At 33.4% G+C, this 22,243-nt stretch overlaps 1 protein-coding gene across 2 annotated transcripts in view; it reads right to left on the minus strand.

Annotated features, from left to right (window-relative positions):
• Positions 1–14,607, minus strand: part of LOC114422051 (nuclear-pore anchor-like) — a 33,398-nt gene extending 18,791 nt beyond the window's left edge. For both annotated transcript variants that reach the window (XM_028388233.1, XM_028388232.1), the window contains exons 1-18: positions 14,206–14,607; positions 13,944–14,090; positions 13,388–13,486; positions 12,920–13,048; positions 12,712–12,804; positions 12,556–12,621; positions 9,936–10,025; positions 9,749–9,826; positions 9,351–9,460; positions 6,919–7,042; positions 6,732–6,824; positions 4,977–5,025; positions 4,380–4,483; positions 4,235–4,303; positions 3,774–3,914; positions 3,584–3,688; positions 3,374–3,487; positions 2,901–2,979 (exon numbers count right to left, since the gene is read on the minus strand). In XM_028388233.1, the coding sequence (XP_028244034.1) occupies positions 2,901–2,979; positions 3,374–3,487; positions 3,584–3,688; positions 3,774–3,914; positions 4,235–4,303; positions 4,380–4,483; positions 4,977–5,025; positions 6,732–6,824; positions 6,919–7,042; positions 9,351–9,460; positions 9,749–9,826; positions 9,936–10,025; positions 12,556–12,621; positions 12,712–12,804; positions 12,920–13,048; positions 13,388–13,486; positions 13,944–14,090; positions 14,206–14,511 (1,996 nt within the window). In that variant the 5' untranslated portion in view covers positions 14,512–14,607. The remainder of the gene's footprint in view (positions 1–2,900; positions 2,980–3,373; positions 3,488–3,583; positions 3,689–3,773; positions 3,915–4,234; positions 4,304–4,379; positions 4,484–4,976; positions 5,026–6,731; positions 6,825–6,918; positions 7,043–9,350; positions 9,461–9,748; positions 9,827–9,935; positions 10,026–12,555; positions 12,622–12,711; positions 12,805–12,919; positions 13,049–13,387; positions 13,487–13,943; positions 14,091–14,205) is intronic.
• Between the last annotated feature and the right edge of the window lie 7,636 nt (positions 14,608–22,243).

The raw sequence follows: 22,243 nt of genomic DNA on the forward strand, positions 1-22,243 counted from the left end.
TGAAAAATCCAGAATCAATAAAATATAAGATGCCAACAGAGTATAAGGGGAAGACACCTGTCTGACAATAATCAAGCAAAGAACCAAAGCTAATCTACACTAGCTTACAGATCTAAAGATCCATTAAGAAATCATTATTCAATTCATATCAGCATTTTTCACAATACAACAAAAAATACTTATGAAAACAAGCACAACCGATCAACAACAATATCCTTATCCCACTAGAAAGGCAGCTACATGGATTACACAATGTCATTACACTTGGTTCAAAATAAAATTCTAACTCCGCCTGTGGTCTCATAGCTTGTGCTAGGTCCTCAATAGCCAACCAAAAACTAGCTGAAAGCCCAAACATGGATCACACAAGGACAACCAATTGAGCATGCAAAAAACTAAATCAATGTAATTGCATTACACACATTTCTCTGCCAACACACAAGCATAACCAACATGCAAAGATACAAAGAATTTTCAAGTAATTGACCAGTAAGTTAAAGCAGAACCTGTAAGCACTTCATTATAGCCACACACACACAAAGAAAAAAGACACAGGAGGAATCATACATCACACATTCATTAGAGTTTATATCCAAGTGACCAGGATTATCTCTAAAATTTGAACCCAGAAGGCATTTTAAAGTTTTAATGTTTTTATGCTGAAGGTAGAATGTATGCATGCCTGTGTATGCTTTCATTGGATTATTAAAATAAAAAATTCTCACAGAAAGTCCATACCATATCAATGATAAAGTAAATTTATTAATTCAATTTCTATATGATCATAAGCCATTTTTTTCTTGCTTTATACTTGCATTCTTTTATACCATACAAAATATAAAATTTTAAATGTTTACATATACCTTACAAGGAAAAGGAATTCATTAAATAGTTGAGAACCAGATAAGATAAGGTAGAGCAGCATTTTACTCCCTTCTCAATGTCTTACACAAAATGTCCAAGGGACCTCAAGTGGGATGAATAGGTCTTTTGTTGCTATTTCTCTATTTCTACTTTATTTTTACTCAGACTTTCTATGCTACCCAAATCTAACTTCTTTGAGAGACTAACTATTAGAGGATTGTATAGAGAGCTGCAGTATTCAACTGCACTCTCATTAAAGTGAAGATAGTTAGGATTAGAGTTAGTTCTCTACCTGACTTAATTAGTAAGTTAGTTATTGACAGCTGTCATAACTAACTATCCTAGTCTATATATACTCTTGTAACTCAAAGTTCAGTGCCAATAACAATTACAATTTCTTGATTCTCAAGTTTTCTCTCTTTTAGATTTCATCCTTTATCTTCTTTCTGTTCTGTTAAGAACTCTATTATGGTATCCAAAGCTTGGTGAGATCTTCAATGGCATCTCAACAAAATGCGTTTCTTTCCTCTTTCTCATTTCCTCACTCAATTGCACACAAGCTCAATGATTCAACCTTCCTTCTCTAGCGACAACAGGTTGAGCCAGTTATCAAGTTTGACCGCCTTCAGCGATTCGTCGCAAATCCACAAATTCCGCTACGCTTTCTTTCTAAAGATGATTGTGAAGCTGGAATTGAAAGCCCAGCATAGAAGTTTGGGAGCAACAAGACCAAGTGCTTCTCACATGGCTTCAATCGACACTTTCTACGTCAATTTTATCTTGTGTTCTTAGGATGCACACACTACTATGAGGTTTAGGAGAGAATTCATGAGTATTTTCACAAGCAAACGTGATATGAACTCAACTTCGAGCCACGGCTCTTAAAGGTAAGTCAATGCGAGAATTCCTGTCGCAGATCGGAGCGATCTTTGATTCGCTTGCCTCAGTCGGATGTCCGATTATGCTTCAGGAGCATGTCGACTCAATTCTTGAACGCCTTTCATCTGACTATCATCCGATCATTGCGATGATCGAACCTCAGCCTACTGAGCAAGTTAAAGCGCTTTTCTTGGCTCTATTACTAACAATAACCAACACTCAAACCCTTGTCAAAATCCTCCTCTTCCTTCAACTTTTCTTAAAACACATCAAACACAAAACCCTTGGTACATTCATAGCACCAACACATTTATGACTCATGCTGATCATGGCAAAGCCTCTTGATGTTTATCTATATCCAATAACTATTTGATATAGCCATTTGCTTCCTTTGATTCAACATGAAACCCCAATCATTACCCATTAAAATCCATAACTTTCTGTTGTCCCACATCATAATGCCTTCAAAGAAGAAATATGTTAAACCTCAAACTAGGTCAGTCCAATGATCCATCTACAAGACCTCTAGACATTGAAATACTGATGAGTATTAAATGCAGTTAGTGTTAACAAGAGTTGTTGAAATATTTTTTTGATAAAACTTTACCAACGAACAAGGGATGTTACATCACAAGAGCAAACAATATTAAAATGAAATAAAAAAAGGGAACATTGAAGCAGTTAGAGAGAACAAAAGGAAAATATCAAAACAAGACCGCCCTTTTAAATGCCATAGCCAAAACAATATGCAGTCGGGCTTTAGTTTGATTTTCTTTAAGATATCATGGGGTTCAAACATTGAAGCCTATGAAAAGCCCCAACTGCTGAAAATCTGTCAATAGATAAGGCAGAATAATCCTATCTTTTCCCAAGGCTTTTCTGCCTAGTTTTGCATTCTCTATGAAATTTGAACGTACAGAGCTAATTACATTGGATGTGCCCCATCTCAACCTCATTGAAATAAAGATAATTTTGCAAAATATCATTTCTTTTGTGCTGTTTTTTTTTTTGTGGTAGGGGGATTCAAAGCATCATGTTCGTCTCAAACAATATAAACTGTTAACAGACTCTGAAAGCTCCTGTTCTTGTTAAAAATTGATTGCACAAGAGGGGGGGAAGAATAAAAGGAAATGCCAACAAATTAATATTTATGAAACCTGCAAGAGCTTCTGAGGAATGGGTATGAGATAAATGAAGATTATGCTCCTCCTCATATAACCTCTTATACATCGCAACCTACAAAAAGTAGACATCACAAGTACAAATTTAGACACCTGAATAGTATCATAACAAGAGGAATGTTAGTAACCATAACACAATGTTTGACAGACTTTTTTCAACACATGAAATTCACCCAGCAATAAAAAGTTGGTTGGTACCATTTTTCATAATAACAAAAATCAAAATAAAAAATATGACAATTATCAAAGATGTGGAACATTATAACTCAGAGCATTCTGATCAACAGTAAAAACCTGAGTCATTACAGTTACCATTCTATGGGTCTGGTGTTTTAATCCCACAGGGACCTGTAAGGTAATTTCCTCCTATCTCAAACAAAACCCAGGTCCCCTCCCCCAAGTCGCAGATCTTGAACTAGAAACAAAAACATTATGTTATATAGAATTACAGATGCATGAAGCGCTTCAATCATGTGGCCTTGCTCTTCTGCTCTCTGCAGAACAGCTGCAACTTTTGAAGCAGATTCTTCAGTATGCTTTTTGAGTTCCATTTCAAGCTTCTCCTACAATTAACAGGACAGGAACAACCAAATACTTCAGGTTGAGGGTCTTTGCAGGCTTATGTATAAGGATAGCAAAAGATTTTTTCTCCGACAAACCTTGAATTCCACCTCCTGATTTTCAATATGGCCAGAAATGCTACGTACAAGGCTTCTAAGTTGAACATTCTGCTCAACTAGTCCGTTGATGTCCTTGAAGGTCAACTACATCCCAAATTTCAATTGAACACATTTAACAATGAAACAGACAAGTTCAAGAAGAGACAAAATAAATCCAAAAACAACTTACGAGGTGCTCGGATATGACATGTTCAGCTTCAGTCTCTGTACTTGTCCTTGAAACAATATTTGAAGCATCATCAACAATATCATATCCCATTGAGCCACAACGAAGTTGTATGTCTCGGCATTCCTTCAGAAGTACTGTCACCTGTAAAGAATCAATTTTCAATTAATAAGGAACCATAATCAAGGCAATGAAGATGCAATCATGACCTTGAGGAGTATAATACAGTAAGACAAATTAAGTGCAACCAGTGAGAATTTTTTGGTAATAAAATTACTTCTTAAACTAAAAAGTGTTGGGTTCTAAACAAGCACTAAAAATAATCATTTACTTGAGGCTTGTTAGAGTTAAAATTTATAAACAGTATAGTGTATTTCTGCTAACACAAGATGTTAAGCTATTAGAAGCTATCTGCTATGATTCCATTACAATGTTACATAATAAAAAATTGTGTTTCTGTTTACCTGTTTTCGAAGGTCATCAGTTTCTTTCTGGACAAGATTATAATCCCGTTCATGCCTTTTCAGATCAGCCTGCAAGAGATACACCTAAGCAAATCCACATGTAAGCAAAAATAAAGGTAGTGAAACTGTATTTTATGTTTTAAACCTTCAGTTCCTGGATGGTTTTCTCTAAGTTGGAATTTTCATTCAGGGATTTTCGCAATTTTTGGTTCATCAAGGAGTATGAGTCAGCCATTTTTTCATGTTCCACTGCAAGCACAACATTATATCTATTTCAGTGAAAAACTACGGCATCAATGATAAACAAACAATGCAAATTGACCATGCTAGCATAGCTTTTCCTCTACAGTGAAATCAAGCACAAGTGATTCCTGCTTGAAAAATCATCATATTGAAACATGAAAATTCACACAGCCAGTTTAAAATTCAAAATGAATTATCAAATCCTTGTGTATTTTCCCAAAGCAGTGCAAAATGAAATCTTTAAATAACAAGACTACCACCGCCAACATGACAACAAACAGGAGCAAGGACAAAAATAGCGAACACCCACTATTGGTTCATTCATCATATTAGATATATAATCAAAGAAACGAAGCAGTACAATTGAGATGCAGATCTACATTCTGTCTTCTAGTTAAACTTTAAGGAGAGCAATGTAGGATTGGGATTTAATGACTTTGTGTTCTCTAAGTTTACAGCATATTTAATAAACACCAACTCAATCCAACAGAAGATATACCTCTTTCATCTATAATTGCTTCCGCTTTCTCCTCTAACTCGTATAGAACCTGAAAAGGTCAATAAAATAACATTGTATCATCTTTAGCATAATAGACACAGAAAACATGTGTGTGTATTATTAAATCATACTGTTATGTATTGGGAAGCACCCAAATCCCACATCGGCAAGAGATAAGGCCAATATAGAGTATATAAGTGGGGGACAACCCTCACCCTTTGAGCTAGCTTTTGAGGTTGGGTTAAGTTCAAACCCACATTCTAAGTTGATATCAGAGTCTATTCTCAAAAGGTCATCCACCATGTTGTCCACGCATCAAGCCCAAAAGTGTTGGATGTGAGGGGTGTATTGGAAAAAATTCAAGTCCCACATTGGCAGGAGATAGTGCCAAGCTATATAATATATAAGTGGAGGCCAACCCTCACTCTATGAGTTAGCTTTTGGGGTTGAGTTAGGCCCAAACCCATATTTCACGATGGTATCAGAGCCTATCCTAGATCCATTTAAAGGGTAACTCACCATGTTATCCACGCACCAAGTCCAAAAGTGTTGGGAGTGAGTGGGTATATTGGAAAAAACCCAACTCCCACATTGGCTAGAGATAGTACCAAGATAGTATATAAGTGGAGGGAAACCCTCACCCTATGAGCTAGCTCTTAGGATTGAGTTAGGTCCAAATTCACATTCTAAGATGGTATCAGAGCCTAGATCCATTCAAAGGGTCACCCACCATATTATCCACACACCAAGTCCAAAAGTGTTGGGTGTGAGAGGGTGTATTGGGAAAAACATAAGTCTCACATTGGCTAGAGATAATGTCAAGATAAAGTATATAAGTGGAGGGCAATTCTTAACGTATGAGCTAACTTTTGGGGTTGAGTTAGGTCCAAATTCACATTCTAAGATGGTATCAAAGTCTATCCTAGATCCATTCAAAAGGTCACCCACCATGTTATCCACGCATTAAGCCCAAAAAGTGTTGGATGTGGGGGTATATTGAGAAACACCCAAGTCCCACATCAGCTAGAGATAAGGCCAATATAGAATATATAAGTGAGGGGCAACCCTCACCTTTTGAGCTAACTTTTAGGGTTAAGTCCAAACTCATTCTAAGATTATGGAAATGGAAATCGAAAATATCATAGTTAGTGACAAACGATAGTATAAACGAATGCCCTGGAAAAAAAACTTTGTATTAAAATGAATATAGTTTGTCATTCATAAAACATAACCTTTAAACTCAAGCATACCAAAACACAGTTGCAGGGTAGAGCTGTAGTAAATCAATTCATCGCAAAATCAAAGCAAATATATGCCAAAAGGAAAAAAAAAACAAACAACTAAATTATACTCTGGGTGTGTCACAAACATTCTTCAAACCATTTTTACCCAACCAAAGCAAAAAAAATAATAGTAAGAGTTGGCACCATTACTTGGTCCTCCAAAAATAAAAGTATCATTACTCATTAGTTTGGTCTTCCATGGATAAATACATCAAAAAGGCCATTTCATGCAAATTCTTCTCATCAAATAGGATCTTTTTGGGAGACAAAATGGATCTTGTTACATGCTTGCATACAAATGATATGCCAGATAATAATTCATATCATTACAGCCACCCATTCCTTGCCATTGCTCTTTGTTGTCCATTTTACAAATTAGTACCAGATAGACAAGACAAAACATTAAAGAAATTATTTGCCATATTAGTCTTTTGAGGTTATACAAAAAAAAGATACGCCAGGTCAATCATACCCGTTGCAGTACTGCTTCTGACTCCTTCCTTCCCAATTGTTCGTGCCTCAATGCATCAATTGCCTCTTGATATTTTGCATACATTTTGGCCAACTTCAACAAATAGACATGCATGGTAAGAAGATCTAATTGTGTAAATCAAATAAAAAATGGTGCCAGTATTAAAAGTAAAACTTTAATAACTCACACTCCACCCATCTCGCAGAAGTGAAGCAGCCAATGCAGTTCCAGAAACTCCAACAGGAATTCTTGGGACTAGTAGCAAGCTATTTTCCTCAACCATGGTATCAGCTTCAATTGGTTCCATCCACCTTTAAGAACAAAACAAATTACTAAGAAAAAAATTATAGGAGCAAACAATGGCCTTTATGTTATCTCCTAATCATTGCCATGATTAGGTATGTTTTCATAACTTAATACATGAAAAAGGTTGGAAGGAAATTCAATTACATATGCTGATTGCTGATTTCACACAAAAATGTCAAAAATGAAAACTGCAATCATCTGACTACTGCCTTCAAGATATATTGGAGTATGTAAATACATAACTGTGTAAACAGTTTTGTTTCATAATTGTAAGGGCAGTTAGCTCTTGCTAACTGCACCCATCTAGTATTAGACCGCAGTGTATATGTTGTAAGAGCTGTGAGTTTTCACTAAACTGCACCCAAGTAGTTACATTCTGTTAGAGGTAGTTAGAGTTAGTTTACATTCTGTTAGAAGTTAGTTAGAGGTAGTTGTGGTTAGTTTCTTAAGTCAGAACTCTTTAAATACCTCTGTTGTATCTAACTCATTGAGTTTTTTCTTCTGAGCAATAATATCAGCTTTATCTTTTTCATTTTCTCTCTCACTTTCACTCAGTTTATCGAAAAAGATAATATTCATTAATTGAGAATTAAAAATGATCACATATTACCATCATTAGTGTCATTGTATTAGTGGACTTGGGCTTGTATTATTGCAAGCCTAGTAGTCATCCCAATTTCTAGTGTTTCAGCCAGCTTTTGCGTGATTTCTATTGTCCAGTGGTTTCTTTTGAAGCCACTGACATTCTTTTTAAATGTTTCTCTTCCTCCTCTTCTCTTCTCAGATGGCATTTCTTCTCCTCCTGCTCTCTGCTCTGTTTAGACAGTGGGTAGTCAGGAATTTCCTTTTGTTTATGCTGGGTTTGGATGGTTAAGTATCAGCTATTTAACTGAGCTTATCTTCCCTCCCTAACGATAGCTTCCAATTAAAATGGGTCGTAGTTACTTCTCTTCTTTTTGGTTGTTTGGCCAGGGGATTTCATTGTGATTCAATGATTATGGTGTCAATGTTTTTGGTCACATTTAAGATGGTTTGTGCTATGCTAACATATAGGGAAAGTTTTTCAGTGGGGTGAAATATGTTATAGTTTCATGAGGCAATTAATAATATTGTGGATTTGTTGTTTGAAAGATTACTTTGGATACTAAGCACGAGAAAGATCAAAAACTCCAAAAATTGTCGCATTTGTTTGGGATGTGATAAGAAAAAGCTAGGAGCTAGATGGATGTCAGAGATATAATTAGTTAGCATGACAAGAACATTGCCAAGATTAGTATTTCAAGGGAAGTACTAGGTGTTATGCTGTCTTGAAATGTGATGGGGTTCTTTGCTTTAGTATATGAATATGGATTTGCTAGTTGCTATTAGTAAATGGTTGTGTTTTGGCTTCAGGGCAACTGTTAAAATATTAGGGTTATCAGAATTATTGTTAAAAAAACCCTGGCTTGTACCAGTAGACTACTTAACAGTTGACCCAATCATTATTAGTACAATAGAACTACCAGGTTAAGGTATTGTAACACGTTACATCTAACCAGTAACCATCTGTCTTCTTCATCCCTAACTCTAAGCATAATATACTCCTATATTATAAACTTAGAGAGTGAGGTTCTCACTCTTCCAACTCTCTCAAATTCAATTAACTCATTTTTTTTATTCTCTCTTCCCTCATTAATTCATTGAAAGAATATAATAAAGTGATTTCAATTTATATAATTAAATGAATTGTATATAAAAAATATTTAATTCGTGCATTTGGAAGGGTTAAAATGCTAGTTCTCAACAAAAACAATTTAATGTGAACATTTTCATTTAGTAATATCTATTCATCACCCCCTAAAATAAAAAGAATATCCTTCATAATGAGGATACAACAAAAGATGCAACAATTAAGAAACTCATGATTTTCACTCTACCATCCAACTGCAACACCTCAGCCAATCACATTCTAACACTATAAAGTACAAACTAGCATGATCATGCTCATTGCTCAGTGTTGTCATTAATGGATACCATGACAATTACACAGCACCACATCATAATACCTCCGTGGCCAAGTAACTTAAATTAGGTAGCTGTGACAACTTCCAAAGTGGAAGAGGCAGATTTTTACATATTTCATCCTTTTTCCTCAACCAAAAATGAGTACTAGATTTTTATTAGTATAAAAGACATTTATCCACATAATAATACTGCATTTCCGGGGCTTGATATTTTCAACAGTTTATGCTATGAGAAGGACACAAGTTGAACATGGGAAAATGAATAAAATCAAATAATTGAAAAGAGCAAAAAAAGTAATGAAAGACATACGGTTCAGTAGCAAAACTGCTAAGAGGAAGATTATTCACTCCATCAGTCTTCTTCCTTGTCTCAATTTCAGCTTCACACTTCTCAAGCTTTTCTTTTAAATCAGTGGCCTCCTACAAGTTCACAAATAGGCATAAGGTATGGCTATTAGTATATTCAAGCACATGGTAGAAATCTGCCCTCCAATAATGAGAGCACCAGCAACCCAATGTCACCCAAGTATTCATCAACTCCAAGCATTACCATTGTTGTAACCTAAAACATTTAGCAACTACAAACCCATACTATTTTTTTTACGTAGCAAGTCAATTATTATTTCTTCCAAAATAACTAGGTTCATATAAGAGGGAAAACCCAACAAACACTGCAGAGTAACACACAACTGAGGAAGAATAGAATACCTTTTCAACTTGTTTTCTGGCAGATAATTCCTTCTCAAGTTTCTCTTTATAATCATCTTCAACTTGCTTTAGGCGTGACTGTTTACACCCAAGTAACATTTAAAAATCAAAAATCAAGCATTCTAGTTTTTAGTTTGACTAATTCCATATCCAACCATCAAATAGAGCAATAGCAAACTAAATTCACCTCTATTGCTTTTATCACACCCTCTAGGTCTGCTGCTTTTTTTGACCATTCCTCGGAACTCTCTTTATATAGCTCATTAAGCTTATTAACCTAAAAATGCGACATATTCAAATTCAAAATACATAATAAAAGACACAAATAAAAAAAATGCTTATTATCTTGAGAAATACATCATTGTTCATAAAGTGTCAAGATAATTTCACTTTACACAGGATATATATCTGTTCCCACAAAAAATGAATTGGGATAGAGTTACTCGGAGGAGGAGGAGGAGAAGAATCACGAGCGGAAACCATAAAAACACATCTAGGGTTCAAACCCTGCTCATTATATGATAATAGGTAATAGGTAATAGGTAATAGATTTCAGATAATAGTTGAGACTTGAGAGAACTATTCGTGTTCAATGCAAAATTGTTATTCAACTAAACTGATTTAGAGTTACGCAAAGTATATTTAATAGATCAGTTCGAACCTAAACACTAACAGACTAACAGGCTCTAACTACCTGCTAGAGATTACAGCTGGCAAAAAATAAAGTCCAGATATGCTAATGTAATGGACAGCATTGTTGCATTCCAAGTTTTTCGAGCACTATCATGTCTCCCCTACATAGATTTCTTAGTATTGAGGGATCTATTTGTCCTCACCATAGTTGTACTCCATCCCTCCTGTCTCTATTTATTTTGCTATCAAAATATAGTGATTATAGACTATTTAGCATCCTTAAAATGTAATGCCAAAAGAAAAAAATAGCCAATAATTTTATTACAAGATGTGTGAGGGCGAGCCCTGGTGCAGCGGTAAAGTTGTGTCTTGGTGACTTGTTGGTCATGGGTTCGAATCCGGAAACAGCCTCTTTGCATATGCAAGGGTAAGGCTGCGTACAACATCCCTCCCCCATACCTTCGCATAGCGAAGAGCCTCTGGGCAATGGGGTACGTAGTTTTTTTAATTTTATTACAAGATGTTCATTCAATTCCCTATTAAACAATTCTATACTCCAAGGCTCATCGAGTCCCTCATTAATCAGCTCATTCAGCTGCAAAGCAACTTTTAAAGAATTGGACTATTTCCTTGGGATTGAAGTAGAGCACTTTGTTGATGGGCTTTACTCCTAACTCAGTCTAAATATATTAGAGAAGGCTAACATGGCAGAAGACAAGTGCATTTCCTTCCCCATGGTTGGAAGTTAAAAGTTGTCAAGACAGAGGGCAAACTACTCATTGAACAGAACAATTATTGGATCATTGCATTATGCTACTATTACTCCTTCTAAGCTTTCCTTCTCTGTCAACAAAGTGTTTCAATTTATGTAAGCACCTTTGGAGTCTCACTGGACAGCAGTCAAATGCATATTGCATTATCAAAAGGGTATTATGAATCATGGCCTACATGCTAACTAGCATCATCAGCAATTCCTGTACAGCTCACTGCATTTTCTAATGCAGATTGGGCTTCTAATCCTGATGATAGGAGATCAACATGAGGGTCCTGCATCTTTTTTGGCCTCAACTCCCAAGGACCCCAACCTCATCTCTTGGTGATCTCAAAAACAAATAGTTCAGGAGCTTGAAGATTCAGCACCGGCCTTTTGACCAAGGCTCTCTCTCCCACTCAATTTCAAATGTTAATAGACAAGCTGCAGGTGTCAGTTCTTCAGACCCTTGCTCAGACACCTCCAGCTGGGGGGGGCAGCATGTTTACAGTATTTGCACAGGGTAATATTCTGAGCACAATTGTACTGTATAGGACTGTTAGGATTATGTTAGTGTTCCATTACAACTGAACCCTCAGAATCTCGTATCAATATCTGTTGTATGATTGTGTCCCATCAGTTCGATAATATAATGTATATTTTTTTCATTCTCAAAAACCCTATCACCATTTTCTGAATCTTAATAAGGGAGGTGGGATTGATGAATACCTCAAATGCTACTTATTCTGTGATTGTGACTGGTGAGCCATGTCTAGGTTTCAAGGACAGGTGGAGATGGGCAAGGAGACCAGCATTGCCTTTATTGTTCACATTAGTTTTAGTGGTTGCAAAGCCAAATAGTTATGGCAGAACAAATCATGAAGCAGCTAGCCTCAAAAGCACTATGATAGAAACAATGAGACCTCCAAAATTTACTGAGAAGTTAGAAGTATGATTGTAGTTTAACTTCTCTCCTTTCCATCCTAAAGGATTATATTTGCTATGGCATACGATTATGGAAAGTTACATTTTAGCCGCATGCTAAAAATCTTAAAGTGCATGTTGGTTTCCAGTTAAAAATCCCCAAATGGATGTTCTCACATAAGCAAGAAAATGTTTTTTTCTCATGAAACAGAGCTTTAGAATTCATGTTTCTCTGTTCAACATTTAAATTTACACAAAAGCACACTAGATTCCAAGCATTGTAATGTTAATACCTATTTAAATTTACAATCAAGGTTATTCTTCCTTTCCATCAACTCCTTGTTTCCAAATGATTCCACAAATATGCCACAAAAGTATACTCAACAGCAATGAACCTATCTCCAATGCCTAAACTATCTTAGAGCCATATCAAGAAAGAACATATGGATATTTTTGGGGATGAGGGATCATGCATGCCAAAGGTTGTCATAACACTCACAGTGGAAAGTTCAGCAGATAATTGTTCTTCGTTCGCTGCAGCAACATCTTTAGCAGAAATTAATTCCTAAAAAGGCATTAAAAAAAATGAATCAGGCATGTTTCAAGATAAAAGAAATTCATGCATCACATTTTAAGATAATGTTCCATGTTCAACCTCCTGCACAGATTTAAGCTTAATTTCAAGCTCCCTCACTCTATCCTCATTCCACAGTAGAGATTTAGAACTTTCACCAAACTGCCTCTGCATCTGAAAGCATTGGCAACCACTCAAATATCATCAAAGCAAAGAGAATAAAAGTATAAAACAAATTATAATTCAAAACGAGAAAGTCATTTTCAATTACAATATCAAACTAGCTTACATCTGCAAGTTTGGAGGTCATATCAGCTTCAAATTCAGTGTGCTTTCTGCGCAGCTCAAAAACAATGTTAACTTTAGCATTCAACTCCTCGTTGAGCCACGAATTCTGCCTCTCAACAATCTCCTTCTCCTGCTCACGCAAATTATTCGGTTACCGTGAAAGGAACATTCAAGTTTTCACTCCAGATAAAACAAGAAAAAGTCTAGTCCACAATAAGAGCAATAAATGTTCAGACACATTTTGCCAATTCAGAAAACAGCAAATCAGACCAGCCCCCTCGAAAATATCCGAGTCACAGTTATATATAACATATAATATGCCACAACTATGATCCATTCATAAATGAGTCATTTAGAACAGTCAGTCAGTGAAGGAATCCAGTACCACTAGTAATCTGCTCAGCCATAAAAATTAAAAGGAAAATCAAAGGAAAGAAGTTACAATAAAAGCAAGCCATAAAGAAAAGACCTGTTCAAAGCGAGTGCAAGCAGCCCGGCACAGTGCCAATTCTGCCTCAACTTCACTCAACCGTGCCTCCTTATGAGCAGCATTTTCACTTAAACGAACCTTCAATACCACCATTGAAACACAACAAAGCACATCAATACCGTTACAACAAAACACATCACCTAAGCAACCAAACCAACACCCAAGATTTTAAATTGAAGTCGCCATGGTTTCCAATTGCAGTTGCAGTTGTTTTTGTGGTTTCATTGCAAATTCGCAATCCTAACATTGCGGGAAAAAGCGGCCATCAGCCGCAATTGCAGTCGCAGTTGAGTCAAAAAAACCTTAACATTGCCGCCACAATTGTGGTTGCAGACCACAATTTAAAACCATGGCAGTTGCAATAGCTGTTTTGTCTTGTTCCTCGATAGTGGGAAATTGCAAACAAATGCAGCCGATATATGGCCATAATTGCGGTGGCAAACACTCCAAAAACCTTGACATTGCCACCACGAACCGCGGATTGATTTTTAAAACCTTGCTAACACCAAAATACCAAAAATACAGAGAAACTCACAATCTTATCAAGATAACTCTTCATGGTTGCATTCTTCTCACTTAGCTCCAAATCCTTCTGCTCGTTCAACTCAAGCAACTGCCTCTTCGACTTGTGCAACTCCGCCACCTCCGTCCTCAACCGCTCTATCTCCCTATCTTTCTCAACCTAACAAAACAAAAACCAAAAAAAATCAAAAAATTAAAAAAAAAATCACAACAACAATAATAATAACAATATCAACGAGCAAATGAGAGAAACGTTTCGTTTAAACGGTTCGTACCGCTTCCAATTTGATTCGGTGGTTCTGCGATTGCACCTCGTCGATTTCGCGGAGGCGCTGATCGAGAGAGGATTGAAGTTCGGCGATGTTCGACTCGAGTTTGGAGAACTCGGCGGTGAGGGAGAGATACTTCTGCTCGATGAGAAGGCAGTTCTGCTCGGCGTTGATGTCGGCGGCGTGGGCCTTGGAGCGGACGGTGTCGAGCTCGTTGAAGAGGCCGCGGATGAAGGCGTCGGCCTTCGCGGCCACGGCAGAGCCGTCACCGGAGCACCACGCGAACTCCTCGTCGGAGAGGAAGAGAGGCATCGCGTGTGCCCTAATCGGAGAGAGTTCGAAAGGGATAGTGAAAGAAAAAAAAAAAGGAAGGAGAGAGTGTAAAGGTGAAATGGAAAAGAGGGAAGTGATAAATTTGAAGAGGAAACGTAAAAAAAAATAAAAAATAGAGAGAGGGAGAGAGAGGTGAAAATCGGTAGTTTATTTGTGGATTCCTAGGATATATATATATATATATATATTAATCAAAAATTATTTACGTGTGGATCAATGTAATATGAATTTTTTAAAATTACTAGAATATAGATTATTTGATTACTTATTTATTGATATTCAATTTTAATAAAATTTGACACAAATAATTTTGGTAATATAAAGATATAATAAAACAGGTGGATCAATATAAATTATATTTTATATCAAGTTATCAATAAGTTTAATAGTTGTTAAAGATACAGTTGTGTAACTTTGATTATTATTTTAATAATTTTTAATTGAATAATATTTTTTCAAAATTCACCGCTCGATTGATAGTTATAATTATGTTCACATAGATCATATATACAAAATGTAATATTAATCCAAAATTATTAATTACATATAGATTATAATCAACCTAATCATTTTTTTTCAAAATATATTAAAATACAGATCATTTAATTACCTATTTATTAATGTTGAATTTTGATAAAATTTGATATGAATAATTTTAGTAATATATAAATATAACACAATGGCTAGATCAGTAGAAATTATATTTTATATCAAGTTATTAAATGGGTCTAACAATTGTTTAAGTTACCAATGTAATTTGATATTTCCTATATATATATATATATATATATTTTTTATTTCAAAATATTTATATTAGAAAATAAACAAATAATATATGTATTCAAATTCAATCACAAATTAGTAAAAATAAGTTTATTAATTTTTACAATAAATAATTTAAAACTTATACCAATTATAAGATGTTGACTTTTTAAAAACTTTATCAATTATATGTCAATAATTATGATTTTAACTAAAATTATTTGAAAAGTAAAATTACTTGTATATGTTTAGAAATATAAAAATATAGTCTTATTTTAAAAGATTTGGATGAAAAATAATAAATAATGTATGCATTAAAAACGTAAAAGAATGTTATAAATTGATTTTATAATAATATAAGATTATTATTTTTTCTAATAATTACTTTAATATTCATATTCATTTATTATTTATCTATTATAGTTATTATTATCTAATAAAACAATGACTTATATAACATGTAGCATATTTTTAGTACCTTTTTTCCATTTATTTTATTTCACACACCATCTATTTCATTTCTCATGATTCATATGATTTAGCAAGTCTCTCACTTTCAATGAATGCATAAAAATTAACATTATCAATTTGTGAGTCTTTGTTGTCACTTTCCTCTTTTAATGGTATATTTTTTGTCTTAGCCTTACAGTTCATTAGAGGAAAGGGATATTGACTAATTCGGAGTTCGTTAGGAAGTAAGTAAACCCTAAATAGAAAATATTTCTGTCAATGATCGAATTCAAATCATACTCAACAATTTAACCTAAACTTTAGCACATTATCTTGATTTTTTCTATTGTTTTTTTATGAAGAAATTGCCTCACATTTGGAAGATTCACTTGATAGTAAACGATTCTTATGATATTTGATAAAGATCTACAAGTTATCTCTTAGTATATTATCTCTAAGTCAATAATTATATTTTTTTTACTTTTATATTTTTTATTCTTTCTTTTGCTAAAGCTCACGGATTTATTTATAATTTTTATTCTTTTATTATATAACTATCCTTCAACAGGGCAAAGGTTTTGGAAGAAAAAAAAATTCACAAAGAAAGGGACAAAGGTGTTTATGATACGGGGCAAGTTTTCATTGTGTTTGTAATATTTCTTTTATTCTCGTCAAATTTACTTTCATTTTCTTTTGCAACTTTAGAAAGATGGTATATATATAAAGGATATGTGTTTAAGAATTCCATTTTGTAGGTATGTCAAATCTATATTGGTTTTTTTTTTATATCTAACTTTGTTGTGCTATTATCTCTCTTTCTTAATGCCTTTTTTTTAAATTAGTTTATAGTCCTTTAATTTATTATTTAGGTTCAATTTGATCCTGTAATTTTTAAAATTGATTCATTTTTTTTATAAATATATGATTTGTGGTGGTTTAAAAATACTTAGTGGGAGTTTTGAACCACCACAAAGTGTGATTTCATACAATTTGGCCCGGAGGATCAAATTTAGTTGTAAAAAATAGAGGATCAAATTAAACTTGAAAAAAACTAAATGATCAAATTGAATCTAAAAAATAAATTAGAGGACTAACAAATTAATTTAACCTTTTTTTCTCATTTCCATTGATTTATAATAAAGATTTGGCTACCAAGTGATACATAGGGAAGTTTATAATTGCATGCACGCAAATGACTCTTTGTTGTGATAGTCATCATCAAGAAATGTCCATAGTCATGAGAAAAATATGTCAAACTCAAGGCTTACAATAAGTAGCATGGACCCGGTGCCAATTTTGAAGTCACCAAGATTGGCCTTTTTCATTGCAACTATCTTTTAAGATTGGTTGCATCAAATGTTGTCTGATATAATTATGATATGATATAAAATAATGATCTTTCTCATTTAAAGATTATAATGCCACTTCAATTCTTGATATTTGTGGTTTGTAGATCCTTAATTGGAGTAATTAATGGAGAAAGATTGAATACAAAATGTACAAATACAATCGGGAACAAAAAATAAACAAATCCATAAAATTCAATTTTTTATACTCTACTGATATGGTTTGTAGATCATGAGAGCATTGAATTTTCATTCTTGCTACAAAATTCTAATAGCAATGAAGAATTAATTCAAATAACTAAAAATGACCTCAAACATTATAATCTGAAACAAATGATTTGTTTTTTTTTTTTTTTGTCTTAAAAAGAAGGATGAATTTTGAAGATGAAAGTCATGAATTTGAATTTTGGTAAGGAGATTTACCCACATTATGCTAAAAAAAATAATTTGATGTCTATTTCATATTTTTCCACTTATCAAAATAACTATTAATAAATTGAGATTTCTTTATCTTTATGTTTTTGTTAATTTATGATTGTTGAAATCTCTCATTAATTGTTTTTTTTAGAAAAAAAACTTTCAACATATATTGCATTCATATTTAATTAAAATGAATTTTCACCTAAAAAACATATTTAATTAAAATGTTCACAAATTTAAAAAAATCATGTGTCGCACGGGTAACCCAATTAGTTAAATTACTAAAAAAACTCTTGTTACTTTTTATTATTAAATAAAAAAATTGTCAAATGGTCACGAGCAAGTTTGATCAAGATGTATAAAATATATGAATATTAAATCAGATCAAAATAATAATGGTTAGTTGTTATATATTTTTATCAAGATCAAAACAATTTTATGGAAACATATTATATGCTAGTATTTAATAATTAACTATTAATGATTTAATGTGTTTTAGGAATTGTAATTATATCACTAGCATCTTACTAAATGAAAATATAGTATAGTAAGTTATTAATTGATATGACAACTATTTTATAAAATGTGAGTTATAATTATACTTCTTTTTAATGTCTTAAGCTAGATAATTAACTTTTTAGCTAATGTACTCATGTTATTTTATATTTTGCTACATTAAGGAAATATACATTTACATTATTATTAATTCTTTTTATAAATTAAAGTATATTGTTTTAAGCTATAGTTACTATAGCAACTTTTATGAGTTTGAATATGAAAACTTATTAATTAAAGTATAGTTAAATTTAAGTTATTATACAAGTGTATGTAAACATACATTAGACAATTTTTTATTCTACTAAGCGACTAGCATGTAGATTTCACATGTAAATCACTTAAGATTTTTTTGCTAGTAGCTCCCACAAATTCCTAACCCACGATGATCTCTAAATCATTCTTCTAAGCATAGTTAGATTGCTACACTTACTCGGTCAACCTGCACAAAGACATATTTACGTCACTTTCTTAAACACAATCAAACCTAATTCTTTCTTAAATTGTTAGAAACTTAAATCTTTTCCCTTATCCCTCTGGACACAGGCATAATATGACCTTTCAATACTTTTAATTCTCATTGCACACATTTGGGTTGGAGAACCCCAAGTGTTCCTTTCTCCTATTTCCACAAGCTTCCTCTTTTCCCCTCTCATATATGTCCTCCACTAACAACCACTAGGGGTGTGCAACGAGTCAGGTTTAGGCCAAAAAGCTCAATCTTACCTAACCCCAGGGGTTGCCCTTTGTGAACCAAACTTGATCGAATTACACTTTCAGTTTGAACGGGTCTAAGTTTAGACGGTTGGGTTAGTGCAGGTATGGACTCAAGTGGGCCAAAATCATTTAAGTGGCACAATTCAAATTTTGAGTTTTTTTTTTTTATAACTTTTGCTTCTTTAATATAACTTCATTTGACCTAAATGTCATAATGTGAATAGACAAAATTATCCTTCAAAGCCAAAGACAACACCCCCGTTAACCCACCCTATCTTCTCTAATCTTTATTGCGTTGCTACCTACCATAAAGCAAGTTTGTCTATACGGCACCAATCTCGCCATCATCAAAACCCTCTCCAATTATGGCATCAAAATCGTCATCGGCCCCTTTAACGATGACATTTCAAGTCTCGTTGTAGATCTCAATGCGGCCACTCAGTGGGTGAATGCGAATGTGTTGTTCAGCCAATGCACTGCATGGTGAACACTATCACCTGACACCCTCATTGGACATGAGATGAGCAATCACTGGGTCTAGAAGAAAGCGAAGTCATTTCCACCCGATGATGGTGCAAGAAAGACGAGAGAGAGGGGCGAGATGGATGAGGCAAGATGCAAGAGTGATGATAGGAAACTAAGGCAAGAACGACTGCTACTGCTAGTCTGCTAGAGTGTTTTACTTTCAGGGGAAGGAACAAAAGCATATCTATTTTAGGGTTAATGTTGTGAAAGTAACTCGGTCGAGCCTGCTAAACATATACTAGTTAAATGGCTTTGGACCAGGTTGGTTTTTGAATCACAAGTGAACCTCACGTGCATGCAAGTTTCGTTCTTTTCTTTTTCTAGACCGAGACCTCCTTGGTTCATCGAAGTGTCATTTACCCATCCTTGAAGCCTAGAATTGCGTCAAAGTGGCTTTCTCACGGTCTAGCAACCAAAAGGGGTGAGCAAATCACAAAACTCTTTCTTTTCAAGTTTTGGTCAAAATCTATTTGGGCTTGGGTGTGAATTCTAGGCCACCAAAAGTCACATTCAATGCCATTAGTGCATAATGTGATATAATCATATGAATAATCTTCAGCTGTGTAATTTGTGTGTGTGAAAATGTTTTAGATACTGGATAATTTAAATAGATATTGTTTTCTTGATGTAGGAGGCTAGTTGAGGAATTAGGAAAAATGTAGTTGAAGAATGAAGTGGACTAACCAAGTGGTCTAGTATACAACTAATCATAGGAAACAAAAGAAGCATCAACATCACTGTGTATACATGTGAAAGTAAATGGACCACCGTTAAAACAACGAATATCAAGGGAAAAGGTAGTAGGATTATCTAAATAAGTAAAGTGTAATGTCTAAAAAGCTTACAACATTGTGTTTGTGCAAAGTAAAAAATGGAGAGATCATATCTTTTGATGATGTCTATTGTATCTACTTGTATTAATGCATAAAATAAATCAGAGGGCATGGATTCTTAGAATCTGAAACAAAAAAAAATAGTAATTCTAAAAAGAAATTCTAAAATAAGTGTGAATCCCAAACATGGTCAAATAATCTGAAACAAAATAAAAATTAAGGAATTCTGAAACCAAACATTTTCATAATAGTCAATAGCAATACCCTTTTTATAAAATAAGCAGCACATTCAATCACACAACAACATAATCAAACACTTAACAAATCTCATATTCATTCATAACAAGATAACCAAGTGCAGTTATATGATATTTCTTCTAAAATATACAAAGTTGTTGGCTACAACTTAAATTTGCTTTGTCCTTGTAAGCAAACTCCTTAAATAAGGGGAAGAAAAAGAATTAAGAGAAAGTGATTTCTAAAGTCTGTCAGTGACTCATTCTAAACCTGTGAACAAGTTCTGGTAATTAAGTATAAAAGTTGTTGCCAATAGTTAGAAATGCAATTTCTAATAGCTTAACTAACTTATTTTTGTATTCCAGAAACAACAATACTGGTTTAAGAATCACAATGTCTTTTTCCAGCCTATTGTAGTTTTAGATTTAAGCTAAGGAATCAGCTGCCAAATTAGAAAGCTACTTATTAGGAGGCGAGATTTTCAATTTTGTTTTGGGTTAGGAGACAAAAGTACTTGCCCTTGCACTTTTTTTTTCTGTTTTTGTTTTTTAATATTATTAATTATTTGTCACACTCACATAAAAATTACCCTTTCTCCAACTAAATAGGCATATCCCCCCTCACATGCTACAAGAGTTTCACTCAACACATAATTCGTCCTCACTTTTATCTCTTATCAGGACCGGCCCTGAGGATCGTCCGGAGGTGCAACAACATTGGGTCCAAAACTAAAAGGGGCCCCAATTTTTTTTAAAAATATTATAGTTTTGTAGTATTTCTAAAAAATATTTTATATTATTTTTATAAATAGATAAATTAAAGTTTTTATTTTATTTATGTATTTTTTATTCAAATTAAAATACAACATGGGATAAAAAAGATATCATTCTTTTAGTTAGTTTTCCTAATGTGTTATAGTCATAGAAGGATATTCAATGAATTTTCAATTCTTTGTTATATCAAAGAAACACAAACACAAATTAAATATATAAAGGAGATAAAACTAAAATTAGCATATTAATAAAGAACAAAATATATGCAAGCTTTAATATGAAATGATATTTTGTCAATGATAGATGATAATGAAGAAAATCTAGAGACTTTTCTTAGTGGGACCAAATATAAAAAATAAATTAAATCATAAATATAATTAATATTTTAAAAATATATAAATAAATTAAAATTTAAAAAATGATACGAGATCCATGGAAGTTTATCCAAACTTAATAAAATTCGACATGAGTATATATGTGAATGAATTTCAAAAATATAACATAATCTCTTTTAAATCAAATATTTTCTAATCTGTTGTGGCAACAAGACAAGGAGAGTCAAACCTACATCCACTTTGTTTCTTTGTCGTGCTTACATTATATATAAATATTGATGTGTATGTATTTTTCTAGACATAAAAATTAAATAATAGACAATAATATAAGAGTAAATTAAATAAAAAATGTTTTATGAAAAAAAATGTAATGTATGTTTTTCAAATAAAGGGCCTTACTTAATATTTTGGCATGGGCCATAAAAACCGGCCCTGTCTCTTATTCTCTCAGATTCTTTTTTTTATCACACACTAACTTTCTTTCGGTTTTCATTTTTGACTCCTTATTCTGCTACCTATCTGTTTTTTTTTTTTTTTTTTAAGTAATCCTAATTATGTCATAGTACTTAAAAAGATAATTTATTACTGCAATTCAGTTTTCAATATGCACTGAAATCACTAAGGACAACAAAAGTCACTAATCATGATAATTGGTTAAACGCAATGCAAACAATATTGAGACATTATTTCTTAAAAGCTTACTTTTCGAAGAATCATTTTGTTTTGGTTAAATTACTTAATCAAGTTTTTTAATGCAA

This window comes from Glycine soja, chromosome 8 (genome assembly GCF_004193775.1).
Source record: "Glycine soja cultivar W05 chromosome 8, ASM419377v2, whole genome shotgun sequence".
Taxonomy (NCBI): Eukaryota; Viridiplantae; Streptophyta; class Magnoliopsida; order Fabales; family Fabaceae; genus Glycine; species Glycine soja.